The sequence below is a fragment of the Talaromyces amestolkiae genome (assembly GCF_001896365.1).
Source record: "Talaromyces amestolkiae strain CIB chromosome Unknown scaffold8.1, whole genome shotgun sequence".
Taxonomy (NCBI): Eukaryota; Fungi; Ascomycota; class Eurotiomycetes; order Eurotiales; family Trichocomaceae; genus Talaromyces; species Talaromyces amestolkiae.
This window is the reverse complement of record NW_024468044.1, coordinates 122,427-149,876: the sequence shown is the minus strand read 5'-3', so window position 1 is coordinate 149,876 and position 27,450 is coordinate 122,427. Positions and strand designations below refer to the sequence as shown.

Here is a 27,450-nt window from a genome sequence, read left to right as displayed (position 1 = left end):
AGACAGCAATTCGAGACAACCCTAGTCACCTTACAGTGGGTGTATGCTCCCCTCTACAGGAGACCAACATACAAACATGCCGACATCTGGACAATTTTTCTCACACAGAAGGAACAAGACTTTAACACAGCATTAATGAGTATACCCTGGGGCCATGGTTTTGGCTTGTAGCGATTGCTTATATGCAATTTCTTGCCCAAACGGGAAGTCAAGTGATAAGCGTCCAATGTTACATGGTCCATCTTATCAGAACGAAACTATTGGCCACGTTAGAAGTGGGCTGGTAGGAAGGACGCTTCAACATTCATCCTTCTCACCTACCTGGATATCTCAAGCTCATTGACAGTTTTAGATCTAGACACATTCAAGGACACAACCCAGCAGCTCAGTCTTTGATCATGGCGCCCGTGCACAGAGTAGCCGTTATACAGTGGCATATCAAAGTCAGCCTCCCCGTCTTCCCCGCACTGTCATAAAAGAAGCTGTCAACTGGCACCTCACGACAAGGATTGACAATGTACAGAACCTCGACCCAGAATACAACCACTCCCAAGCCATCAAGCACATCACCTCTGCCGCCGCCGATGGTGCCACACTTGCTGTTCTACCAGAGTATGCCTGCCCGCAAATGAGGCCGAGATCTTCACTGATTGATATAGATACCATCTCTGCGGATGGGCCCCGGAGTCACCAGAATTCTACACACAAGCCTTCCAAAACCAGCCCTACCTCGACGCTTACTGCCGCCTAGCAGAAAAACTACAGATCAACATCGTCCCGGGCACAATCATCGAAGCCGAACCGAAGAACCCCGCTGCCACAAACGAAACAGAAAAAGACCACGCCCTCTACAACACCGCCTACTTCATCTCCTCTTCCGGCACCATCCTCGGGAAATATCGCAAAAAGAATATATGGCACCCGGAACGCCCACACCTCACATCCAGCAGCACCGACCCGCACGAAGTCCTTGACACCCCAGTCGGCAAAATCGGCATGCTGATCTGCTGGGACCTCGCATTCCCCGAAGCATTTCGCGAATTGATTGCAAAGGGCGCAGAGATCATCATCATACCCACCTACTGGGGCAAACACGACGCAAACGAGGAGGCCTTACGACTCAACCCAAATACTGAGCAGCTCTTCATTGAGTCGACGCTTACGTCGCGCTGTTTTGAGAATACGTGCGCAATCGTGTTTGCGAATGCGGCGGGGCCGGCGGATTTCTTTCTGGGGATGTCGAGGGTTGTGGTGCCGTTTATTGGACCCGTGGGAGATAAGAAAAGTATGGAGGCTGAAGAGGAAGGGGCGATGGTAGTGGATTTGGATTTGTCGGTGCTCACGTTGGCGGAGGAGAATTACAAGGTTAGACAAGATATGGCGTCGGAGGGTTGGCATTATAGTTATCGACATGATGCGGTTGATAAGAGGCCTGCTGAGAAAGCCTGATAGATTACCTAGGTATAAGTACGTATAACCAAATTCAAATGTTGTGATTGGTGATATAGGACAACCTAAATAACGCAGTGCTAACGAGGGAATCCCTGAACATGAATAGCAACACTAACATCGGAAGTAAAACATGAAAGAGAGAAGAAATACACATCAAAAGTGTCATCATGTAACATTCATCAATCATAATATCAATTGATGATTAAACTCGTCATACACACTCAACCACTTCTCAAAATAGGCAAATGCAACCAACCCTTTTCCAACGTCGCCAAGATCAACATCAAACATAATGGACATGAGGAACAGGCGCGAGAACAAAAGCACAAAGGAAAAGGACAAAGGAAGCCGTCTAATTATCTACTACCAACTTGACACCAAAGAATCGACCGACTAGACTGGATTTACTGAACTTGACTGACGATTTCGCTGGCGCGGGAGAGACTCTCAACCATTTGCTGGCATTCCTTTCGGCGACGGATGGTGTAGTCGCTTTCCTTGAGGAGGTCGTCAAGTTCGTTGTTGCGGTACATCATTTCGAGCAGTTCGCGTTGCATCTCGTCTTTGGAGAATCTATCCCTGTATTAGTTGAATGACCAAGAATTTCATTCGGTGATAAACTTACTGCACAAGAGTGTACATAATCGCCTTAGGAACCATGTCAATCATCGTCCGCTTGACAATATTGAAGTAAGAGGTGATCAACAGTTCTAAATGGTCAGATAAGTCATGTTAATGTATTAGACGGATGGACGTACTGATAACTTCAACTTCAATATTCTCCCGCTCGTTCAAAGTGCCAGATGCCTTCAAGGTTGGTGGGGGAGGCTCCATGGCAGCCAGCTTCTTCTTGTTCTTTGATGCAAAGAAGCTACCGAAAAATCCGCCCTCTTTGTTGGCATCAGGAACAGTGTCCAATGAAGGGCTGGAGGAACGAGGTGGCAATGGCTTGCCGGTCTTAGGGTCAACCTGGGTTGGTTTGCTGCTCTGCGTCCGTTCGTTGACGATAGCCATAGCGCGGTGGCCATTCAGGAAATCTGGGTGACCGGTGTTGATGTAGCAAGCTTCCATATTGACCAAATCCTTGACAAGCTTGTTGCAAGGCTCCATTGACTTCTTAAAAAATTGAATCACCACGTTGTGGAACTTTTCTTTGAGCATAGGATAACGACGGAACAAGCTCTTGTTCAGCAATTGGCTCAAGATCCGGACAAGCTCATCGTACACAAGCGACACACACTTGAGCGAAGGATCCTCAAGTCGCTTAATCTGTTGTTTAACAATAAGTTCGAAAGCAGTTGTTCCGACGAAGAGCGCAGGGGAAGAGCCGGAGGAATTGTAGAGGATCGTTCGGATATCGAGGTCCTTGACATGGTCAAATGGATCAATAGCCTTGACACCATTGTTATAGATTTCGTGGAACACAAAGCTGATACGAGCACCACCAGATAACTCAATGTTGGAAAGCTCCTGGTTCTTACCGTCCAAAGCGGTACGGTATTCGTTGCTGAATTCTGTGATGATGTTCAAAACTATATTCGCACTGTTTCCAAGCATGGAATCGCCGAGTTGCGACAACTCCTGGGTATATTTCTGAAGCGACGACGAAATTCTGGCCTTGATATCTGGGAGTGTTTGTTTGATGTGCATCATAAGAATCTACAACAAGTCAGCCGATGCGATCAACCCTAATTCGGAAAACCTACCAAGTTGAGCTTCCGAGCCAAATAAGGAGTACCGCAGTAGCTAGCCTTATTCCTGTAGGCCTTGTGGCCCTCGAAGAAGTTCTTTTCATGCTCCAAAGCATACGAGATGGGACGCTTGTTCTCAATATCGCGCTGACCACGGTTCACAACCGGAACGTAGCCGAGTCTTAAAGGAATAATCCTGCCTGCAAGAATATCCACAACGTCGGTACCCTCGTCCATCAGATCAACCTTTGTCAAGACACCGATGGTGCGCTGACCTTCAGGGTCGACTTCACGAGCGAGCTTCAACCCATCGGAATTGGCCAAATCCTGGTTGGCAGCGGTGACAGCAAGAACAATGGCATTCGGTTTGCTAATGTACTTCAACACCATGTCCTTGATCTGTTTCTCAATATCCTTTGGTTGATCGCCAACGGGCACCTTGGTCAGACCGGGTAAATCGACCAAAGTCAAAGTAAGAACGTTGGGTGAGTAGATGCGCAGGTTGATCGGGACGGGCGAAATGCCAGCATTTTTACCAACTTTGGTCTCGGTTTCGCGAATGATTTCCTCTCGGATCTTGTTGAAGTCATAGAACTTTTGTCCGGGGATGTGCAAGAACTCGCCGTATTCGTCCACATTGGCCGCACTGTCGGAGGTTCCTTCTACCGCCTTATCTTCGTCCGTTCCATTTACTTGCTTGGTGGGTGGTCGGTTGATCAGTTGTAGAATCAGGGGACGGCGAGTGACGATTCCGGAACCTCGTGGCAAACTGCAAAGTAAGTCAGCCGTTCTCCTTTTAAGTACGCAAGCTCAATAAACTAACAAATCTCGTCCGACAATGTTTTCCAAAACGGAACTCTTTCCACTGGATTGCGAACCGACGACGGCGATCTGTGGCAAATCGATAGGGTTTTGTACCTGACCGAGGAAGCGAGTCAGTCTATATGATCTTAACTGAGGGGGCACAGAGAAGGACATACTCCTACTGTCGAAAAGACATCTTGAAGTTTGTTCACCAGGGAGATCAATCCAGGATCGTTGACGTTGATTCTACAGTCGGCGTATTTTGTCAGTACCTATTCGATCGTCACAAGACAGCTACTCGGGGATGCGCACGAGTAGCCAGAGGGGGCGGTGGCCATTCTGGCGGTATTTAGCTGCAATTATTCGAGTCGCACTGGTAGAGGCAGCTGTAGAACAAGCGTTAACAGCTATATAAGGTGGTTTAGAACGGATTGGAACAGAATTCTCGAGAGAGGATTGTGTTCGCACAGTTGTGGGAGGAGAGGTGGTGGGTGATGATATACGCAGGCCGCAACAATTCGGGCACGTTCAACCTGAGAAAGAACGAAGTACGTAGTGGTAAATACTAGCTATTCCTGTTTGGGACTAGCGCGGCCTGGTCATGGGTCTGGTCGCTTTTGCTGGTCTGAGCGTTCGATGCCTGGTTCCCGAGGCATCCAGGGTCTGGACGATAGGCTCACTTGATAGTCAGTCAACCAGGTGTATTTACCATTACTATTTGATGCATGGCTGCACTGCTAATATCTTTATACGGAAGTACATCTCTCGTGTGACAGAAATACGGTGACGCGGCACGGGTATTGAATTACCATTTTGCCTCCGACAATTGTGTTGCCTTGAGCAACTGAAATCGGTTATACCGTACTAAGGAAAAATAGAAGTGCAACTAGGTACAATGCGAAAAGGGAAATATTGGGTAGCAAAAAATCAGGCAGAACGATATACTACAGACGTTTGACATCCATATAAAAACTCAAATGTAAGTATCTATCCACCCCAGCCGTCTACTCATCGGACACCGTAGCAAATCGCTCAGACATGTCTGACAGCAATTTCTCGTACTGAGAGGAAAATTAGTTGATGACCTCTAGATGTAAAGGGAAAGGAAGACAAACCTTGGCTGAAACTGCCTTTTCATCATCCGGAACTTCAAACTTCATGTTTCGCAGACCAGTCTGGATATCTGCAGTAGCCTCACGGACCTTTGCCCAGCTTTGACCCTGAGCAACGGCCTTTTGTGCTTCGTCGTGGTAACCCATGAATGCCTTCATCATGTACTGGGTCTTCCACAGAGGACAGAACTGGTCGTACTCACTGTAGCCATTCTGCTGCAAAAAGTCATCCTTGAGAAGTGCAGCCACGTCTAGAGTGATTTTATCCGAATCACCCAATGCAGATTTTCCGACCAGCTGGACGACTTGGTCCAGATCTTCAGAGTTGGACAACAATTCTCGAATTTGGTCTCGGAGGCGGGGGAATTCGGGATGCTCTTTTTCGTAATATCTGTCTAGAATGGTGGTGTATTTGCTGTAAGACACTGTGGTGTTGATGGAAGGGAAATGTTTGCGCTGAGCCAACTTCTTATCCAAACCCCAGAAAACCTGCACAATACCCAGAGTACTGGTGGTAACGGGATCGGTGAAATCACCACCTGGGGGACTCACGGCACCGACAATGCTGACACTACCTTCACGCTCGGGACTACCGAGAGCAACACTCTTTCCTGCTCGCTCGTAGAAAGAAGCCAATTTGGCACCGAGGTAAGCAGGGAAACCTTGATCTGCGGGCATCTCACCCAGACGACCAGAAATTTCACGCAAAGCCTCAGCCCAGCGAGAACTAGAATCGGCCATCATGGCTACGTTCTTTCCTTGGTCACGGAAGTACTCAGCAACGGTAATGCCAGTGTAAATAGAGGCTTCACGAGCAGCGACGGGCATATTCGAAGTGTTGGCAATAAGACATGTGCGCTTCATGATGGGTTCTTTTCGGCCGTTGATATCAATAGAGAGCTACGCTAGTCAGTCTCAAGTAGGCAACAAATTGGAAGGCAAACCAACCTCTGGGAAGTCCATCAATACTTCAGCCATCTCATTACCACGTTCACCACATCCAACGTAAACGATAATGTCACTATTGGAGAACTTGGAGACGGACTGCGAAATGACCGTTTTACCGCAGCCGAAAGCTCCTGGAATACACACAGTACCACCTTGGACACTGGGAAACAAAGAGTCCAACACTCTCTGACCGACGATGAATGGCGAGTCGGAGGCAAGCCTCTCATTCACCGGTCGAGGAACACGAACGGGCCAAGTGTGCATCATACCGTGTTCGGATTTCTTGCCGTCAAACTCGATTTCCAAAATCTTCTCGTCGACGGTGTAACTTCCGGCGTCTGCTATTTTGGTGATTTTACCCCGAGCACGAGGCGGCAGGAGGATTTTGTGCTCATCCAACAAACTATTCTCGTAAACGATACCCCAGATATCACCCCCAGTAATCATGTCGCCCACTTTCTTGGTCGGCTTGAAATCCCACTTCTTCACGCGGTCGAGGGCTGGCACGGCGATACCGCGGGGGATATAGATACTCTCGGAGGAGTCTGAAATGGCCTTGAGCGGTCGCTGGATACCATCGTAGATGGTCTCCATAAGACCGGGACCCAGCTCGACGGACAGGGGTTTACCGGATCGGGTAACGGGGTCACCGACTTTGACACCGGCTGTCTCTTCGTAGACTTGGATTGTTGCTTTGTCGCCGTCGATACGGATGACTTCGCCGACGAGATGGTCGTAGCCGACGTGACACTGGCTCGTTTAGCTAGTATATCAATATATTCAGGAACTAGAATGCTTACCAACTCGTACATGGCACAGCCAATCATTTTCTCGGCCACCACGACGGGGCCGGAAATAGAAAAGACGGCGCCGAGCTGTTCGTCGTCATTCTGCTTTTTGTCAGAGGGCGCCATGACGGGAGGAGGTGCGGGAGACAGTGACGGCAGCGGGGAAGAAGGTTGTAGCTCGACAATAATCTCTGCAGGAAGGTTATCTGCAGTTAACCGCGAGATATGCGTTGGAGAGGATGGTGAGCCGTTGTCGTTGAGAAGGGTGGAGGAGGTGGAAGTTGAAGTTGGAGTTGGAGTTGCGGGCAGCGGTGGCAGGTGGTCCAAAGGTGGAGAAGCTGTCGTAGCTTCTTCTGCGGCAGAATCAGCCAGCTCTATGAACGTCCTGTTATGCGACAGCAAGTCCAGCAGAGACGGGCGGACCTTGAGTCGAGGTCTTAATCCTAGACCAAGCATACGCTTTGCTGATATTGCGCTTGTGTTGGTGCGAGTAAGTTGAACTAGTGATTGTTCAATGTTGTGGTTGTCTGTCTTAGCTGAGCTAATAGCGTCATCTTCATCGGGCCGATTGTTTGCTTCGTATTGTAGACGTATACCACGAAGGACCCCAGATCCTTTTCTTCAATACTTCTTAATTACGGGGAGAAACAGTTTCGATATCTGGCGATCTGGTCAGGTCATTTAAGAAAGTGCTTGCAACATGCACTTCGTACATCATTGTCCTCATTGCCCTGAAGTTAGGGTTACACGAGTCACTACCATCAACAACTACCATGATCCAACCCTATAAAAACATTGTTCATCTTCGAAAACAGGCCCTAAATTAATGTTTTAAATGGCAAATCAGAGCAGGCAGAGCGAGAAAGGCTATTTACAGCCAGTCACCATCATGACATCACCCATCCCCTTACCAGACTACCCACGTCGGACATAGCAAGAGCACCAATCTCTATTTATGATCTCTGTGGCTACATCTCCCATTTCAGCTTTCACTCAAAGTATACTAATGGCAGACCTTAGCAAAGGCCTCGTGCAGCCATTTCTCGGCGCCCTGCAAGCATGCATTTCCGTTTTACTCACCCTGCTCTACGGCGTCATAACTCGTCACGTCAGTCTCATCAACGATGAAACCATAGACCAAATGTCCGGTATATGCGTGAAGATATTCCTTCCGGCGCTGATATTAGTGAAGCTGGGTTCGGAGTTGAGTTTGGATATTGCTTTGCATTATGTTCCTGTTCTCGGTACGTTCCCTCTCCCTTTCCTTCGGTCATTCGTTGTGGAAGGTTAAAAAGGATGAAGATGCTAAGGTGGATAGTATGGTCAATCCTCTACACCCTTCTTTCAATCTGCATCGGCCATGTGTTGTCCCGCTGTTTGCGTCTCCCAACCTGGGTTACGCCCGCGATAGCATTCAATAATACATCCTCCCTCCCACTTTTGCTGCTGCAAACATTGCAGTCAACGGGGAGTCTTAAGTTGATTACCATGCCGGGACAGTCGGAGTCTGGTTGTATGAATCGCGCGCAGTCGTATTTCTTGGTTTGTGCCGTGGTATCGAAGTCGATTGCGTATGCTGTTGCGCCGAGGATGTTGAGCCATGCAGACTCTAACGGCAGAAAGGGGGATGATCGGGAGACTCGACATGATCGGGACGAGGGTTTGAATGTATCAGGTATATTTCCAGATATTTTGTCCGAGAGAGATCTTCCAGATGGTTGACACATGTACAGTACAACCCCAGAACCAATTCCGCCACGACATCACCAACACATCAGAAGATCAACAAGGAGAAGAAGAAGAAGAAGAAGAAGTAAACGAACAAACCTCCCTCCTCCCCAGACCCATCCGCACAGTACGCCACAACTTCTTCCTGAAAACGCACCATCTCTTCTCTTACCTCCCCCGGCCCGTCCGCCGACGTATCGACGCTTTGGATTCACCTTTCCTCGATACGGCAATCCTCTGCGCCGCGACTGGGGTGCTGTTGGGATTAGTCCCCAAACTGCATCGCGCATTTTTCTCACCGTACGAAGAAGGAGGAATATTCAATGCGTGGCTGATCTCGAGCATTAAGAATGTCGGAACGCTATTTACGTCTTTGCAGGTCTTTCTGTTGGGGTGTAAACTCGGTGCTAGTTTTGAGCGGATCAAGCGCTCCCCTTCTCATTCCCCTTCGGAGTCTTCTCTGGAGGAGAATGACGACGAAGAGGAAAGGTCGGGAAGAGTACCCATCAGAGCTATTGTGGTCGTCTATATAGTCCGACTCATTCTCTGGCCTATGTATACTCCCTTCCTATCCACCCTCAAGCCATCTTCGTCCTATTCGTTATTTCCAAACTAACAAAAACAGAATAAGCATCCTAACAACATACCTCATAATCAGCCACACAGCCATAATCCCTCACGACCCAGTGCTATGGTTCGCCCTCATGGTAATCCCAACTGGTCCACCGGCATTACTCAACTCTGGGCTTGCGGACATGAGTGCCGAGGTCACAAAGGGCGATAAAATGGCTATTGCGAAGATGTTGGCTGTACGTCCTTCCCATTTCCTCTCCTCCTGACAGACATGGGTAGTAGGGGATGGTGTTGACGGATGTTATTGGTGGTAGATTATGTATGCCCTCTCGCCCTCGATTTGTTTCACGGTTACGGGTGCTCTCAAGGCTACAGAGGCATTACGGTGATTATAGAGACACAAATTCGTTCATATAATCATCAGATATATAGATATATTCAACTCAACAAATGAATTAATCAATTCTAGCATGTGGGAATATCTGTGGCGCCATTCTACCTAGCCGATCCTGCAAAATGTTCAAAGAAGATAAAGCCAAGCAACTACCTAAGTATGAAATGCAGATTGCCATGGTTAATGCCGATTGAAAAGAATAGATAGCCAGATTAGTAACGGAAGAACAGGAGTAAAGCTAGGATGTCATATAGAATAAAAAAATCAATATGTTAGGAGATTGTCTCCATTGATGCTATCGGATAAATATAAAAATACCAACTCACGCCAAAACATGATGACCAAGCCGCCAGTTGTATACTCGGGACTGCCCTTCCAATACCATATCAAAGATCAAAGTTGGCTAGTCGTTGATCGAAGAGCACTAGTTCGTGTAAATTCCGAGGTCTTCGAAAACCTGCCTTTGCTTAAGCTGCTTTCGCTGGGATTATCTCGTGTCCATCTAATTTTGTCAGTGGTGAGTAATGTCAAATAGAGCAGTTCATACGTACATCCGCACAACGCAGTCGTCCCCGGCGGAGGCAAACATGCTAGGGTTCTTCGGATTCCAAGATATCGCATTGACACATCCTTTCGTGTGTCCCTCCAGTACCTCCACGAGGGCTCCATTCTCTCGGTGCCAGATGTAAATCTGAGAATCTACACATACTGTGCGTTAGTCACAATGATCACCACACCAGAGCAACTGACGTACCCTCGCTTCCGCTGACAACGAAATTCTCGCCAGCACCGCCAAACCGACTTCGAATCACCCACTCCCCTTGTTTCTGACCATCGAAGCGACGAATGATCTCGGTCGTCTCAATGTCCATGAGTTGTATCTGATTATTTCGGAGATTCAACAGTACAAATCGCGAATCATTGCTGACGCTGACTGATGTGATATGATTCTTCATGGAAAGGCAATATTCTTCTGCACGCGACGCAAGATCATACACATACAGCTTATCTTCGTTGTCCGATGCGATCAAACGGGTTCCGTCCGGTGTGATAGCACAGTCCTGTGCCCTGAATCCATCCCGCCACACGTGTATCGGATTTCGAGATCGTAGTCCCCAATAACAGAGCGGCGCTCTGATATCCATCGACGCTGTGACAAATGTTTCGCCATCAGGAGCCCACGCAGCAGCAGTCACTATATCGGAATGGTGCTCGATTGTCATATAACAGTGACCGGTCTAGACTGGTCAGTATTTACATATATCAAGACTGATCGATAAGTCATACCTGAACATCCCAAACCTTGGCCGTCTTGTCTTGAGAACAGGTAATAAGCTTGGTGTCGTCCGGACTCCAAGTCGCAAACACAACAGCATCATGATGTTCGTAAAATCTGTGAATCACCGAGAATCTGTCTGTTGCATCGTAGATAATAACGGACTTATCTTTGCTGGTTGTAACGAGTTTCGTCCCATCGTGCGAAAACTCTACATACCAGACTTCATTTGAGTGCCTCGTCAGTTGCATACTGCTATGTCGAGGGAAAGCGTTACGGTCGCACATGTGATCGGAATATAGTGATGGTGATTGCGCAGTGTTGTGAAATAGGCATTGGTTGACCCAGTTGCTTTTCACTTGATCCAAGAGAGAAGCAAGTCGATGGTCTGGAATCATCACTGCGGGAGATATAAAGGCTACATCATGTTAGATCAGCCTCGAGATGAACTAAAGAGGGGTTGTGTAACATACTCGACAAATCAGAAAGCAAAAGCTCGCGCGATAATGCAACCGATCCGCTCCAGCCTGATAATTCCCGGAGATGCTCGACCGGGCTCATCAATAAACTATACACATTAGCTTGTCTTTTACTTAGTTAAAAAGAGGGCGTAATACCTCGACAGAGCATGAAGCTGGGCAATATTATGATTTAACGGTGTCAACTCATGCCGCAGCACCATCAGCGCAGCCCCCAAATCTCGAGCCTCGAGTAGCTCCAAAAACTTCTGTTGTCGCAGCAGGAAAAGCATTTCATTTTTGTCTGCAGTCTCGGCAAGAGCCAGCTTGCCCCAGGTCGATGGAGATTCATACTCTCCATTGCTTGCGTCATGACCGTCCTCAAATGACTCCAGTAATAAACTCTCTGCTTCGGCCCATTGTCCATCGAGCACTGCACTCCTGAATGCCACAACCGAGGGGCTCTCCAGTTCATATCCGCTTTCCCTAGTTAAAGCACTCGCAGCCCCATTATAACCTAGATCGTATAACCCCTGTATCAAGATTCTGGTAACCTCCTCTCGATCATGCCCGAAATATGACGAGGATACTGCCGATGATCTCGCTGAGCCGTTCGTATTTGACTGTCCATTATGCAGATGATTCGAAGATTTGCCATTCACAGAGCTCTTCCCCCGCGACGACGTAGAGAAAATCCCATTCGAAGCATCCGACCGTCCATTCGCTGTCGTCACTGAATCTCCATTATTGGGCCGCATGTTTGCCAAACGCCTGCGCTTGGGGGACGGCGGGTGGCCTTCTGCACAGCCTGTTGTTGAACGTTGTGCTCCGCGGGTACCCGCAGAAGAAACGTTGGTGGCTAGCGGGGGTCGGGCAGAGGAGCTTCCCACGTCACGAAGACCGTCTATATCGGAAGTTTCAGATGCAGAAGATGACGAGGACGAGGACGAAATCTCGGAGCGACGGCGGCGGCGACGGAGCCGAGAGACGGTAGCTGAGGTGATATCTGACGACAGGTTCGTATCAACCCCGTTACCGTTCGATGCGGGATGGAGAGGAGGAGGAGGAGAGTATCCCGTATATTGCGAAAACGAGTCCCGTTGTTGTAGAATCACCGGTGGTGGTGAGGGGATCAGTACGTCGAGGTCGACAGAGGCGGACGTGGTGGTGCTAGGGGATTCGGGGTGGTCGGAGGCGATAGGGGAGGGAGAGTCTTGCGAGAAGTGGTCTGCCAGGTCGAAGATGAGCGAGTTGCCTTCGGCCTGGCTCCAGGAAAGAACCAGGTAGGCGTTGTCGGTGGTAGTTGGGAGGTTGTAGCCAGAGCTTCAGGACAGATGAACCGAGGCTTGAGGAGTGCGTATGACGATGTGGAAAAGTAGAGTGTTGGATGTAGAGCCCAGAACCACGTCGAGGTGGTCGTGGGAGCGAGAAGAGCGAGGTGTAAGGTGTAAGGATACAGACGTCGTCGATATGGCAGCAGCAGGTGCTGGGGGTGGTTCAAGTGGGAAGTCAGCAGCTTATCACTCTATCCGCGCGGAGTAGCTCCACTTACTTCTCCAACTGTTTCTTCAACAACCCAATCCTACAACGCTTGGCTTTCTCCACGGTATTTCGATAAAAACTCTTACAAATTTACCATAGCCAAGTCAAATTGTGCAAAACCAAACAAGTAATCGAGGTGCGTCGGTGGAAAGGGAGTATATGCCAGTATGGGTACGGAAACGCCCGCAGCGAAGCGGAACCCGTTGGCCGCTCAGTCCGCTCCGCCTGTGGCTTCATCCAATGTCTATCTATGTGGCTTTATTTATCTTATTATATGATCTCTAATACGGAGTACGTAGTCGGGTGGGATGTCTTATCAACGGGCTGTGTCAGTCTGTGGCACTCATCAGTCTGGGAGTCGGTATGTACAGGTCATCTGCCATGCGCTGTCCAAGACTCCCAACGATAGTGGCCAACACTTGGGTACGGTATTGCTCTTGGTATGTACATGTACAGAACAGTAATAATACATCAGGCAGCTATGAGACCATCAGGCCATAGTCAATCGTGCTTCAATCTCAATAAAGAGGTCATAGATTGGCAAGTCACGAGGGGATGCCGTCACCTGAGCCTCTATCACTAGCTCCGTAGATACCACTACCTACTCTATCTTTGCTCTAATCTACTCTACTCTGTATCAGCATAAAAGCAGCATCTCAATAGATCTCGTCTACTGAATTCAAACGAGTCGGAAATGCATTCCATAAACTCTCTCGGAAAAGGAACAATTGGACTGACATCGTCTCCTACATCATGACGCCAGCATGATTGGGCTTACTTGCCACCTTAGAGTCTAGGGCTATATAATCCGTCTTCATCCAGGCTGTTTTTTCCTTCTCAATCGTAATCGATTCAATCTCAATACAATATAATCAGTTCACTGTATTATTATACTATTCTCCCTATTCAATCAATCAATTAATCAATCATCATGGGTTGCAATTGCGGAGCCTCGTCCTGCCCCTGCTCGGGCGTCAACAGCTGCACCTGCGACAACAACTGTGCCTGCAAGGGCTGTGGAGTATGTATCTGCTTATCCCGCGCTATTTCTGCACTTGCATGAAACTGGTGCCCATTCATTTGTGGTTCTCTAGGCGGTGCTGATTGACAATCTGTTCCATAGAAGTAAATTTTCCAGCGTCATCGCTTCCGACGCCATGAAGCTTGTTACGCTTGTCCGGATGGTATGTATCCCTTCAGGAGGGCAGTTTCTATGGAACTGGTATCACGATTTGTGAATCATCAACAGGTGCTGATTGACACTTTGATTTATATAGAAGTAGACAATTCTTTTCCCGAGTCGATACGATTGTGAAGAGATATTCGATGACGTATGATTATTATGAGGAGTTTTGTTAGGGAATTGAGATAATTATTGAAACCCTTTTCGAACGTTTATAAGTTCAAATCCGAAGATCATTGATAGTTTGCAGTACCATTATTACTTAGTATTGACATGATATTTCGTACGCTCATCAGATCGTCATAACCAAAACCGCCTCCGTGTTCTCCAAACTACCTCCCGACTCATAGGATACAAACGCCGTATGCTATGCCATGGACATAATCTCATTATTCGAATTATCATATATTTACGTTTTTGACTTTGATGACCCGCCAGATGTAATCACTTTTCGAGCCTGCTCACGCTCCATACCAAAGACATTTACCAGATATTCAATACTATTATAGCTCGTTAGTTGCATCGCATCCCAAGAGTAGATGATGAAAACATMCCTAGATTCACAAGCCAGTCTCCTCTTCTCCTTTGCAAACTCTTTCTGGCACGCATCCCATACAACTGCCCGCTCCTGGGCTAGAATGCTTTTCACGCGCATCTTAAAAGATGCACTGACTGGTCGATGATCCGATGCTCGTACTTCGTGGCGTCGGTACTCAGTCTGCTTGACTTTACCCACTCCTCGATACAAGATTCGATCACACCATGCAGGAGACCGCTTCTTGTCACTCGTGTCATATTCATCCGAGTTGACATCGTACTTGTAGGTTGGTGCAAACGTAATCGGCGCTTCGGTAAATGTCCGCAGACGAAAGCTCGGGTTTTTTCGTTTGGATGCAAGCAGTTGGTCCCTTTCCAGGAGCTTGGATAGGTTATTTTGCCGTACCGCGTCGATAACGACATTTCGAGACATAGAGTCAATTCGATAATTCAGATCACCATTGAGAATACATATCTCGTGATCGAGGATCATTGACCCATCACCGCCGTTCACGAAGAGGTCAGTGCGAGTGTTGAGGCTATGTTCAGCCGGGAGAGATTCCGTTTCGAGAATTGCTGCAATGTCGTTGTTTCGGTGTGCTGTATGAGTTTGACCGGCAGCCAAATGGCAATTGATGAAACACATTGAGCTGTCATCAAGAACAAATCGCAATATCAGTGCTCCCTATTACACGTCAGCAGGTATCATCAACACGAGAAGTCAAAAGTCATACCTTGTTGCCATGCAGGCCACCCATTCCACGCTTCACTTCTGCAGCACTGATGTTGCGGACTCTATCTCGCTCCTTTTGTTTAATAAAAACACAAGTAAACAAGCCAACAAGATTAGAAGTATGGAGAAGAACATATGATTCCTCAAGAGGCATTGCATTATTGATGCAAGCTGCCAAATGATCTCGCCACACCCGGTACTGTCGACTCATGTGCTCTTTTTCATTATGTTCGCGTTTCTTGCTTCCTAGTAGTAGACTTTCTGCGAAAAGTCAGCTTCATCTTTCAAACTCAAAGTAAGAATACGCACTAGCTGTGATCTTCTTGTCCTCCAGGTCAACTAGTTCCTGGAACCCAAACACCAATAACTCTGGCGGCTGCTCTGCGTGTATAGCGTTCTCAATAAAAGCATTGCCATGCAAGTCGCGAGGCATAGAAGCCCCGGCGTTCCAAGTCATAATGGTCGCTCGTATCTCCCTGAAATTACAGTATTCGACGTCTCGGCCTTGCATCCGCGTCTCTGTAGACAAGTCAGCAACTTATCCATTATTGCAAGCGAAAGTACATACCCAACCAGTCATCCTCTAACATTCCATCCCATAAGCGCAAGTAATTATCCGTTCCAAGGGAAACGACCTGAAGACGATTCATAGTCCACAAAGAGCTTGGATCAAGCACCAGTCCACATACAGGGCTTTCATGAGCGTGCCAGTCTTTCTTCACGGTCCATGGGTTGGTTGAAACGTCATACACGTATACCATTCCCGTTTTGTATGCAGCCCATAAGTAGTCTCCTACAATTGCCAGTGAATTGATCTTGTAAACGCTGACGTTTACAGACGCGATGCAGGAGAAATCAGTCGAAGAATATACAGTAACCTTTCCGTCCGCGTGACCCAAATAGACTCGGCCACCGTCCTTTGTAGTATGAGTTCCAGAGGTGACTTCGCCGCTGTGGTTTGCTCCTAATGGCTTCTTCAAGACATGGAATGTGTCCCCATGAGCACTGGGACGATAGACTCGAACTTCCTTTCCAGTAGCAAGCCATAGGTCGTCTCCAACTACCATGGAAAACGTGTGACCCCTTGCCACGCGGTCCTGCGGGTGATCGTAGCTATATTGAAGGTTTGGTGTTCCGGTCTCGTCTGGCGGCCACACCAGCAACTTTCCTTCATCGTCTAAAGTCCACATTTCTTTTTTATGACGATAAATCTTTATGACCTCACGTCTTGAGGGGTATGATCGTGATGTGACAATTGACTGTGTGCCGATATCTAACTCATGGATTTCTCCTACGCTGGTCCCAACCCATAAACGAGTTCCTTCATCTTCCAGTCCAGTCCCAGGCTTGAAGGCAACTGTATGCGCTTTGACTGTTTCTCCGTGGCTGATACTCATGATTTGCTCTCCAGTGGTAAGATCCCAAACACGGGTCAAATAGCCGGTGGTACACACATATCTACCGCACACGTCAAACTCACGTGTGTCATATCGAGTCGGAATCGTAAGGGGACCCGTCTTGAAAACCGGAGGACGACGATTGACTTGGGAGGAATCGGGGTAGTCTGCTCTGGACACTGGGGCTTCTTCTGGGTAAGCTTCGTCTTCTGAGTCTCTCGGGTCGCTTCTCGATGTTGGCTTAGACGTGACATTATTTGTGATCGGTGAAGGGGACTGGCGAAGTTTTGGTGTTTGAGGCGTATCAGGAGCAAGCTTGCCACCAACGGTAGCAGTTTGCCTACGCGGCGGAGGGGCAAATTGTGTATTCATCTCCAGTGTCGGAAGGCGACTTGAGGTAGGTATCCTGGGGGTCCGCGAGGGCAAATCAAGTGATGCTCTAGTCGGTAAGTCGGGATTCCTCAACTCACTTGGTACGACACTACGAGGCGCCCGCCGACCTGAAGGGTTATCGCGAGGAGGAAGACTGGGACGCAATTCGGGACGATCTTCGTCGGACAGCTTTCTTGCCGGCTCGGGTAATCTAGAATCCCGTGTGGGTGAGACTATATGACTTGCCGATCTCGAATGCTTCGAAGGCGAGATGCCAGTGTTCCGCCTTGTGAAGCCAAGCTCCCTCGCGTCGTTTGGATGTGAAGCAATGGCCGGTGGCCGACTTTTAGTATCTGTGGACTGAGTCGTAGTCGGCAGTGGGCGGGTACTCCTGTCAACGGGAGGCGGCAAGGAAAATGGCTCAGGGGTTGTAGACAGTGATCTTGATATGTTGGGTGATTTGCGCGGCTGGTCAGTCTTAGTCTGAAGCTTTTCAGGGCTGCTTGGGGGTGTACTGAATGGTGATATTTGAGCCGTAGAATGGGTAGGTTCGTGGGTAGGGGTTAGTGCGCGAACATCGAGGTGAGAGATGTTTGCCGGTTTGGCCGGGATCTTCGGTTTCCCTCCTCTATTGACCGGGGGAGGAACAGAAGAGCTTTTGACTGAACCGGTAGGTGAAGGCTCTCGTGATGTGCGAGGAGCGCCGACTGATCTTGCGCTGGGAGACACGGGGTCCTTTGGGCGTACTGGGCCGGGTGGACTTCTTGATCTAGGTTTCGCGATAGCAGTAAGGTCGGAGTTGCCTCGGTTGAAAGAAGGCCAATGTCCGCCATTCTGCCCATTAGCTCCACGAGGAGGGGAACGAGGCGATTCGACGGTCAAGCTCGGTGTTATTTGCGGCGAAGTACGGAAGCTCATCGACAACGGGCGTCCGAACCTTCGGGAGCCAGGAGACTTTTCCCTTTTCGAGTCCATCCATGGTGGGTTTGATGTTCTATCGACGGCGGATATCGGTCCATTGTCAGAGCCACCGCTAACTGTCCATGGTATTTGAGGGCGAGGTAGGTCCAGAGATGCACGAACTATCGGCTGCGAATCATCCAGATGATCGAATCTTTGGCGGGAGGTCCGTTCGTCATTCGAACCGGGCGTAGGCGATTGATTTCTAGAGTACGAAAGATGCTCGAAATGAGATAAAAGAGATGACACCGGTTTCTGTGCAGAAACGACTTAGATAAGACCATTTATGTTGCCAAATATTGAACTCACCAAAGGCGCCTCATCGGTACCTTCCGCCTTTTTCCTATCTTCAGCCATGTCCCTGAGGCTCAACTTGGCTCAAATAGAGCCGAAACATATGTTCTATATTCCCCCCCAGATGTGAACAGTAGAAACGTCAGGTTTATAGTTCGGTTCGAGCTCAGAAATCCAATCGGTAACACGTCGGCGGGGTGGCTTAGATGCGGAAAACGTTCAGCCTGAATCGAACGGGCCCGCAGAGTGGAATATATTCCTCCAAGCTGGCACCGATATGAAACTATCTCTGACAGAGGTTATTCTGGGGAGCTCTAATTTGAAGGAGACAAGGGCCCGCCGTGTCCGCGTGTTTTGTAGATGGGGATGACGACGGCCATGACTTCGGCGGTGGAGTATGAGCCTTTGAGTGAATTTACTTACATTACTGCTCACTATGCCATCCTTGCAAGGCTCGGTGAAAGTGAGGATATACTCAGACGTTGTATGAACTGAGTTGAGACGAAAAACGTGTTTTTCCTCTCAAGTCAACAAAAAGAAGAAAAGGAAGGGAGGTATCAAAATAAACGAAGGGAGGGCAACTACGTAGTTCGCGGGCATCGAGACTAGCCGTAGATCGCAGCCAAGCGGGAGGAAGGCGGGAAAGGGACGATTGGCCACTAATTGTCCCCAGCACCGACGCAGGAACATCCCACTTGAAGTTGACGATAGTTGGTAATTCTTCATGAAAGTTCCTGCTTATTTGCATCGCAGTTAACTGATTTAATTTCACTGCATACTTCTTGTCACAATGTGGTACGTTTTTCCAACTCTCGCTCTGTCCTTAATCTTTGTGGATAACGCGTCTCTTAGAGATAGAAAAACTAATCAATTTCTCTACAGTAAACACATCCTCAATGCCCAGGTGTCCATTCGATCTCCGTGCTGTATGTCGTCCTACTCTCGAGCCAGACTGTCTGAAATCGTATCTACAGTTTCTAATGAAGAAAACAAACACAGGCCGGAAATGGTTCGATTGCGCCGAATGTCACCAGGAGCAGGAGACTCACCCTTTGATGCAGTCATTTGACATGGTAATCCATAGAAATGGATCCTACATGGTGTGGCAATATAACTGACTGGGTAGACCTTTGCCTGCAAAAAGTGCAAAAAATGTTTCCGCAAAGACACATCCGAATTCGAAGATAGGTAAACACGCCCACTCCTGCGACCGGCGAACTGGGACAACCACTAAAGGAAACTTTTTATCACAGTGATGAGTATTGCCCGCACTGCGACAACCATTTCGTTATAGACGCAAAGACTCCTCAGGCTTCGCTGCAAGTGGAGGGTGACGATGTTCGTATGGATGCGAGGTGCGTATCAGCCTTTCTATTTCTACTCATTTCCGTGTGATATTGACTGCTTTGTTATCAGAATGCTCAAAGACGACCGTGTCCGAGGCGATGCGCAACGATCTATATTCAACGTTAAAGATGCGGCAGACAGGCTTGGATAACTGAGATTCCCCATCGAAGCTACGGGCACTTACGACGAAACGAATCTCAATATCTAAACATATCTCTTTGATACGGCGTTTACACCCTGTTTATAGTCATCCTTGTCGCGATCAGGCGTATCAGCGCATCTACATGCAAATATTGTACCCAAGAACTTCAATATGCACAGCATCAAATCCATTTATTTGTAATATTGGTCCATCTATTACATCTGCAACCCAAATAAGTTCGTAGTAATCCTCTAGCTCTCAGAGCCCTCGCCAGTAGCTCCCGACCGCGTCAAGATGGCTGCTGATCCGGTTCCCGGTGTCCGTCCAGTCTTCTTCTTGGCCGCCTCTTCCTGCTTCTCAGCTTCGATGTTCTTGACGTACGACTCGATCTGCTCTGTAGGAAGCATCTCTATGGGCTTGCCAGGTGCCATTATAGCAATCTCAATGTTCTTTGCGCCGGTCTGCACAACTTCCAGTAACGACTTGATGGTGAGCTGGAGGGTGGCTTCACGGTCCATATCATCCTTGTGGTTTCGCTCGAGGAACTCGCGGACGGTCTTACTTGAGCGGCCGATGGCATTTGCTTTCCTGAATTATCATGTACAATTAGCATACGCCGAATTATAACAGCCGGCCAAAGGTTGATCCTACCATGCAGAGTAAATACCAGAGGGCTCAGTCTGATACAGTCGCGGAGTACCATCCCCTTTATCGAAACCGACGATCAAAGTACTGATACCAAAGGGACGAACACCACCACTCTGAGTGTATCGTTGTTGCACACCAGCAACATATTTCGTAATGTATTCAATCGTAACGGGGTCTTCGACGGTCAAGCGGTGAGACTGAGCCTCTAATCGAGCTTTGTCGATCAAGATTCGAGCATCGGCGTTCAGGCCTGCAAAGGCAAGGCAGACGTGGGTATCAATTAAACCAATTTTCGAGGGCGTGATACGAGTATCTTGGAGCTTCATGGCGGATCGTTTCTCGCATCCCAGAACTACAATATCTTTTCCTTTGACACCGACGGCACATGTTCCTATATTTCTTCGTGGTCAGTCGAGATGGCTCGTCCCGTCCGACAGTGGCTGGKATCTACCTCGTTTGACAGCTTCTAGAGCATATTCGACTTGAAAGACGTGTCCATCGGGACTGGACTGGGTTAGATGGTATATTCGTTGTATGAAAAGTGGGTGATTTACCTGAAAACTATATAGGGTGATCAGTATCTCATGAATGAATGAATGAATAGGTAAGCTATCGTACCTGAAAGAGCTCTATCGTAGCCTGATGCCATGTTGATGCTATATAAAGCTCGCTATTTAAGGGACGTGTTGGAATAAGGCGTTGAAACAAATCTCAATGAAAACGAGCTTGACTGTAGCAGCGATAGAAGGATGGACGATACTAGGGAAGGTGGTGAGATGGAAGCTGCGATGACGGATGCTAGGGAAGGTACCCCAGAGACGCGAAGGCAGCTGTCTCTGAGCTCCATACGGCGGCTGTGCGTCTAGCGCGGCTGTCTACCAATCAGGCCTATGGGTTTACTCCCTTTACAATTTTATCACATCGCCTATACTTCCAACATTTACATTCTCTGGTAAACTAGTCTCCATCTACCTTTTCTGGAGCGCAATAACCATTGGGCAAGAAACATACGCATTATACTATCTTCCACTTTTATGTCTCAACCAAGAGGGTGATAGGCACCATCCTAAATTGTCCTTCAATGATTTAATCGTATTTCAACCTGTGGATGATTTTCCAGGCAATCGCCACCCCAATAATGCCCGTGCTCTTATTACCGCAGCTCATTTCCACATGGTAACATTCAAATTCATTCCCATTGCGTTCAACATCTCGATATGAGGCCGAATGTCATCAGTCATGTGCCAATCAATCATGAAGGAAGGGTGCTCTTCAGAACCCTTTGCACCGTTTCTGACATGATCCCTAACCCAGGGGATAGCGACAGAGCAATTATTGATATGGTCGGGACGGCACCAGTCGTTCTCCAGCAGGTTGCGGTCTGTTGTACCAGCCCAAATGTTCACCACTCTAGGCCACCCTAACTCGGGAGGAATGGCATCCTTCGATGCTGCAATAGCGATCTGTGTTCCGCAGCGTCCACAGAACCACCGGTGCCGATCCGGAGAGGACTCATAGTGCGTCAGCCATAGAGTATCGAGTTCTTTAGTGTCACCATCCATCAAATTTTCGGCAGGGGCATACGACGGTCGTCCGTCGTCATCCTGGTCTTCGCGCTGATCAGGTATCGTGCCCCGTGGAAGGATTGACAGTTCGAGTAGTGCCATGTCCGAGGCGAACCCATAAGCGCCGAGAGAACCCGTAGCTCGCCGACAGCCATCACAATGACAGACAACCGCCGTGGGAAGCCGCAAGTCCCCTATACTCGTTCCCGGAGTATGATATGGGTTAGCCACCCGTCTGCTGGCGTCAGGAAGTGACATGCGCCAACGCACAGCAGTGCAGTTGCAACCGCCGCGTAGAGTAAGCGGCTCTGAAGGGAAAGGCATGGCGACGATTTGCTGCTAAGTGATGCGGAAAAGTAGGACTTGATAGAGAGAATCTTATTCTGTCAAGGTAGTCGGTATCGAGAGTTCATTATCCTGTCACGAGGTGATCATTTGAAAGGCTGAAGGTTCGAAGAACAATAGTGTGGTGCGGCTGGCTCAGCTGAGTAAGTCAGCTTAGTGCTTACTGTGGGATGTGTATCTGAAAAATAAACCAGGCTCTTCAGAAGTTTAGCATCCTCAATGATTGGGATACTGGTTTTTTAATGATGTTACGTGCTGGTATTACGATATTGTTGACACGTCATAGTGCTAGACAGGTTATTGTAACTAATATGATGAATCTCACTTATGGGATAGCGAGATTAGGTATACCACGGAGATATGGCATAGTTTGGTCATAACTAAAAGTTGAGGGCTATGTTGAAATTTACAAGACTGCGACCTCCGCTGAAAAGTAGGTGGCCCAAGTACATCGAGATTGACCAGCGCAACTTCTGCCTCGTAGGATATCTACTATTTTCAACACATAGATCATGTATTCAACCTTGCGTCGCGCTCCATCCGATATCCCGCTTGACCATGATAGATTTCTGGATATCCATTGCAATGCCATCCTCAGCACTATTCTGCGGCGCTCGTTGGCGCCCCGACGTAAAGTCAATCGTCAGTCCCAAGTCATCGTCATATTTGCCTTTTTGAGCATCCCTCAGGATGCAATCGCGAAGGGCGTAGAAGTCCCCGTTTTGAGAGTATTGCCTCAGGGCGCTCAGTGCCATGCTCGGCGTTACTCCCTCCAAACCACTTTGTTAACCATCTTCGAGTCACGGGCCGGAAATTCGGCATGCAGGCGCAGACAATGCCGACATTCGGTTCGACTGATGGACAGATAAAGGCTTGAGACATGTTCCAAGTGAGATCTTCGGATTTGAACCTCTGTGTGAGGATATGGACTCGAATGACAGCAGCGATGCAGACACTAAGAGGCTCCCACATTAGCAACCACTTCCAAAAAGATAGATTGGCACCGACAAGCCGCCGATAGAGAAAAGACACAGCACGATAAGTCTCTGCATGACAGGCATCTGCAGGCCCGAACTCATGGTTGAACGAAGTGGCCCAAGAGTTTCTGAACATTCGCAGTGTACCGTTCTCTGGGACTTCTTTATAGTCACAGTGCACAAAACACACAAATTCCTTTTTTTTTTTTTGAAGTGTGTCAAGGACCCCGTATATGTCCCGTCTCAGGAACCAAAGCAGGGCTCGTGTTGGAATGCGACTTGTCAGTTGCCATTCTCGATATAGAGACCATTCAGGGGTGGAGCTGAGTTGCGACCTATCCTAGTACTGTACTCAGTAAACCTCGAATATACATATTAATGCTCAGATACGTAGAAAGAACTTCGAGTGGATCCTTATAATTAACAGTCACTCAACTATATGAGCTTGTTTGGTGATGTGACCAATCACTCTCGCATATTTATCATCCAGAGAAATAATATATAGGGTATATAACTGGCTTAACATCACATGAATGTTAACATACCTAAGTTTTAGCACCATAATCCTTGTCTAGATTAGGGGCTTAGCTCTGTTCCTATCCAAATTGAGGTATGCAGAGGCATAAGCGAGTAGAAGCAGGAGGCAAGTATTTCCCTTCCGAGGTTTGCTTCGTATGAAGCCGAAAGAAATGCAACAAAGAAAATGTGAATGGAATACGCCCACAGCCCTCCATGTAATTTTGTATACCAGTTCCCCATGACACTTCTGCGTAGTTTGTCACCAAGATAGTTCAACAACAAAAGTCACTTATGAATAGGAGACCAAAATGCTATCTTTCCGCAAAAGAGACACGATTTGATGATTAAAAAAGTAAGTTTCATCCCCTAACAAGTTTAGTGGAGACTCTGAGGAGCCATGTCAAAAGGAAGGGAGGGGCAGTGAAGCAGGGCAAAGAGTTGGGGTCATCACTAGAAAAGCTACTAAAGTGCTGGTAGCTGAAATTATCCCTACTAGCAGTACAATTTCCACGACACAGGAGGATACGAGGCTGAAATCAGAGTGTTTGCTTTTCTCGGGGTATTGTAGCGTCGCATTGGGCATTCGACTAACCGTTTTGTGACGGTGTCGCAACGATTTTATAAATAACGTAATTTAACAACATTACCATTGTATAACGGTTATATTCGCTTTAATACTTCAATATTCTCATGTAGTTATATCTTTGCTAACCAAGAGGCTTAACTTATAGCTAGCTTCCGTTATATTATTACATGACATATAAACACCCTATTGTTGTGGGTTTCTATGATGTCTTGAGTTTCTACGACGTCTTCTAGTCTTGTTTCCTTCCTAATTAGGTAATTTCGAGGCATCTGGGTATTATATTCGGTCGTATGAGGTAATACGGCACTAATATACGGCACCAAGGCCCCCAGATTTGCACCAACTGGCTAATCTACCAGATTTATTCTTCCTCAACCCTGTCAGATATATATATATCTAGTTACGAAACACCTGCTTATCCCCAACCCCTAGACCCTCATTCCCGTGAGCTCTCGTTCACGTACGTTACCTAATATCTAGGCCTATACAGGCAAGCAGGCCTTGCTCGCTGGGTGAGCAATTCCCAATTCTCGCTCCAACGCGCTCGCTCACGTACGTTGATAGGCAATGAGAATCCACAAGTACGGCGTTGGCGTTGGCTTTGGCATAGGGCCGAGCTGAACTATGTTATCAGAGCCATTTTCTCTTTTGTATCTACATGTGAGAAACCAGAAAATGCCTATATATACCACCAAAAGGCCACCCATATAGGGTGGCCTCGTTTTTCACTCTAGTGGTCTGTTTCCTGGTTTATATAACGTTTCTCAACATCGTGACGATTACCTCGACCAAAAACCTCAAAAAAAGCAGAGAACCAACATGACTGATAAAGCACCTGTCGTGAAACCCACCATTGTGTTCGTGCATGGCGCCTGGCACACTGCCGACTGCTGGTCTCTCGTTACAACACAGTTGAAGAAATACGGCTACTCATCTCAAGCAATCCAACTGCCTTCTGCCGGTGGAGACCTTGCAACCACGGTGCAAGACGACGCAGCCCACATCCGGAAGACTACATCTGAGCTAGTAGCTGCCGGGTAAGACGTGATCCTCGTCTTGCATTCTTATGGTGGCATCTCAGGCACCGAAAGTGCAAAGGGATTGCTCAAGAAAGATAGGGAAGCAGAACTGAAGAAGGGTGGAATCAACTCCATAGTCTATGTCGCAGCATTTCTGCTTCCACTAGATGCTTCGTTGAAGTCATTCTTGGGTGATCTGGCACCTTGGATCATATTTGAAGTAAGTCCCCGGTCTCGAGTGATTCACGCACTGCGGGATCTATGTCACTCGATATCTTGTCCTACTCAAGCACCATATTTACGAGCTGCTACACAGGGCGAGAAAATGACAATCATCAATGCAGACCGCATCTTCTACAATGACTTGCCCGAGTCCGGCATGGACACCCTCATCTCCAGCTTGAAACATCAGTCTAAAGCCTCCTTCTTCACGCCACTGACGTACGCCGCATATCAAGATGTGCCCGTGTCGTACTTGCTCTGCGAAAATGACAATGCTATTCCATTTCAGGCCCAGCAAGCCATGGTAGGAATCGGAGGCCCTAATGTTGCCTCTCATATCTGCGCTGCCGGGCATATGCCTATGATCCAAATGCCTGAAAGGGTTGTCAATGTCATCCGTGAAGCGGCTGGKGAAGTCGTTGCTTAAAGTATACTTGTAAGGACGTGAACCCTGCCTATTATCTTATACCTAGGTATGCAATATTCTGTTACATACTGCCACCTTCAAGTGTAGATATTGTTTTTCGTCCTCTAGCATTCAAAGAGGGTTACTGGTTTCCATGGATCCTCTGCCACCGTGGACAAGAAGGTCTCGATGTCTCGGTAGTGTCACAATTGGGTAAATGTAATATTGACGGGGTCGGTTCTTTGTTAGCTATTCATCCGTACCTAGATATAGGAGACTTGTATGCCGCCAAAGAGTATGCCCGAGAGAATCTGAATTCTATGTGGCACTATGCGGGTTCCTGTTCCATGCTGCCTCGCGAGAAAGACGGTGTAGTAGATTCCAGCTTGAGGGTTTATGGTATCGAAGGACTAAGGATTGTCGATGTGAGTGCTATCCCGCTTGTAAGCACGGCGAATTTGCAGGCCACTATGTATGCATTTGCGGGGAGGGTAGCGGACATCATCAAGCGGGACTAAAATAACAACTAGCCTATGGTTACTTGCCATTGATCAGTTCTTATCGATAATTGCTTTCATGATAAATTGTCTAAGTAGAGCTTAATGTCGGAAACGAAGCTTTACTACGTATACAGTGCCGGATCCTGCGGCGGATTCCTACTGGCCCAACGCGAACAAAGCGGGACCTTTCAAAAGTTCCTCCACTTATCACGTTGAGCATTTCTCGTGTTTTCCCTTACCAACTTTCGAGAACTCCATGGAAATTCTCATCGATGAATATATGCATTGACGCGTGTTTGCGAAAGACTGATATTGGGCGTAGAATGTTCGTTGTGGCTACTTACGATATGCGGATTCATACAGGAGCATCGCGCACCGTCTCTCCGAGCTTCCGCTACTGTAACCTCTCGATCAGGCAGCAGGGATCATGATAGGATGGCATGACAGCTTCTTTATAAATCGGCCTGGCCATACCGAGGTTTGGGTGGACTCAGTCGTCGATTGCGTGGATAATGATACCTTCGTCGACCCTGTATGCATCGTGAACACACGGCCAGCTGTTACAACCAATTATTCAGACTGTAGGAATTGATTTAATGTCAAATACAAATGCAAAGATAAATGTCATGGTGCCCGGGGACTAAAGCAATTAATTAATGCCTGGGCCTCAGGGTGGCCGTTGTTGGCTGTGCTCTGCTCCACCAGCTCATGCTCTCCAGTAGCAACGCAACACAGCTTTTTTTATTTTCCCGCCGGCCGTTCTAACATCTCTTACTCCTCCTCCTCCTCCTCCTCTTCCTTCCCCCCGTCCTCCTTCTTCCCTCTGTGTATTTATCTCCCTCCTCCTCGATCACGACCCTTTTTCTTCGTCGTGATCGATAATTGCTTCTTGCCTGTATTGTGTTTATTTTTTGGGCAGGGGCGTTTGTGAT

The 27,450-nt window shown here is 47.9% G+C and overlaps 8 protein-coding genes across 8 annotated transcripts; 3 read left to right on the top strand and 5 right to left on the bottom strand.

The window, feature by feature from the left end:
• Window positions 1-398: 398 nt before the first annotated feature.
• On the top strand, window positions 399-1,449 carry BHQ10_004611 (uncharacterized protein; the record flags this gene model as incomplete). The annotated part of the gene is made up of 3 exons (XM_040876996.1): window positions 399-443; window positions 524-612; window positions 660-1,449. The coding sequence occupies 3 exons, from the start codon at window positions 399-401 to the stop codon at window positions 1,447-1,449; spliced, it is 924 nt and encodes a 307-aa protein (XP_040733115.1).
• A 407-nt stretch (window positions 1,450-1,856) lies between these two features.
• Window positions 1,857-4,285, bottom strand: BHQ10_004610 (uncharacterized protein; the record flags this gene model as incomplete). The annotated part of the gene is made up of 7 exons (XM_040876995.1): window positions 1,857-2,025; window positions 2,078-2,162; window positions 2,211-3,111; window positions 3,159-3,912; window positions 3,967-4,061; window positions 4,124-4,193; window positions 4,260-4,285. 7 exons carry the CDS (start codon window positions 4,283-4,285, stop codon window positions 1,857-1,859), a joined length of 2,100 nt encoding a protein of 699 aa, XP_040733114.1.
• A 666-nt stretch (window positions 4,286-4,951) lies between these two features.
• BHQ10_004609 (uncharacterized protein) lies at window positions 4,952-7,251 on the bottom strand (the record flags this gene model as incomplete). Its single annotated transcript, XM_040876993.1, has 4 exons — window positions 4,952-5,008; window positions 5,063-5,959; window positions 6,008-6,757; window positions 6,808-7,251. The coding sequence occupies 4 exons, from the start codon at window positions 7,249-7,251 to the stop codon at window positions 4,952-4,954; spliced, it is 2,148 nt and encodes a 715-aa protein (XP_040733113.1).
• A 550-nt stretch (window positions 7,252-7,801) lies between these two features.
• On the top strand, window positions 7,802-9,362 carry BHQ10_004608 (uncharacterized protein; the record flags this gene model as incomplete). Its single annotated transcript, XM_040876992.1, has 4 exons — window positions 7,802-8,039; window positions 8,114-8,470; window positions 8,529-9,012; window positions 9,182-9,362. The coding sequence occupies 4 exons, from the start codon at window positions 7,802-7,804 to the stop codon at window positions 9,360-9,362; spliced, it is 1,260 nt and encodes a 419-aa protein (XP_040733112.1).
• A 521-nt stretch (window positions 9,363-9,883) lies between these two features.
• On the bottom strand, window positions 9,884-18,305 carry BHQ10_004607 (uncharacterized protein; the record flags this gene model as incomplete). The annotated part of the gene is made up of 12 exons (XM_040876991.1): window positions 9,884-9,992; window positions 10,042-10,189; window positions 10,245-10,728; window positions 10,778-11,184; window positions 11,240-11,334; window positions 11,384-12,547; window positions 14,711-15,171; window positions 15,221-15,480; window positions 15,529-15,738; window positions 15,788-15,854; window positions 15,909-18,203; window positions 18,258-18,305. 12 exons carry the CDS (start codon window positions 18,303-18,305, stop codon window positions 9,884-9,886), a joined length of 5,748 nt encoding a protein of 1,915 aa, XP_040733111.1.
• A 1,677-nt stretch (window positions 18,306-19,982) lies between these two features.
• BHQ10_004606 (uncharacterized protein) lies at window positions 19,983-20,705 on the bottom strand (the record flags this gene model as incomplete). Its single annotated transcript, XM_040876990.1, has 2 exons — window positions 19,983-20,319; window positions 20,383-20,705. 2 exons carry the CDS (start codon window positions 20,703-20,705, stop codon window positions 19,983-19,985), a joined length of 660 nt encoding a protein of 219 aa, XP_040733110.1.
• Window positions 20,706-21,542: 837 nt separating this feature from the next.
• Window positions 21,543-22,268, bottom strand: BHQ10_004605 (uncharacterized protein; the record flags this gene model as incomplete). The annotated part of the gene is made up of 1 exon (XM_040876989.1): window positions 21,543-22,268. One exon carries the CDS (start codon window positions 22,266-22,268, stop codon window positions 21,543-21,545), a length of 726 nt encoding a protein of 241 aa, XP_040733109.1.
• Window positions 22,269-25,190: 2,922 nt separating this feature from the next.
• BHQ10_004604 (uncharacterized protein) lies at window positions 25,191-26,039 on the top strand (the record flags this gene model as incomplete). Its single annotated transcript, XM_040876988.1, has 3 exons — window positions 25,191-25,408; window positions 25,463-25,610; window positions 25,707-26,039. 3 exons carry the CDS (start codon window positions 25,191-25,193, stop codon window positions 26,037-26,039), a joined length of 699 nt encoding a protein of 232 aa, XP_040733108.1.
• Window positions 26,040-27,450: the final 1,411 nt, after the last annotated feature.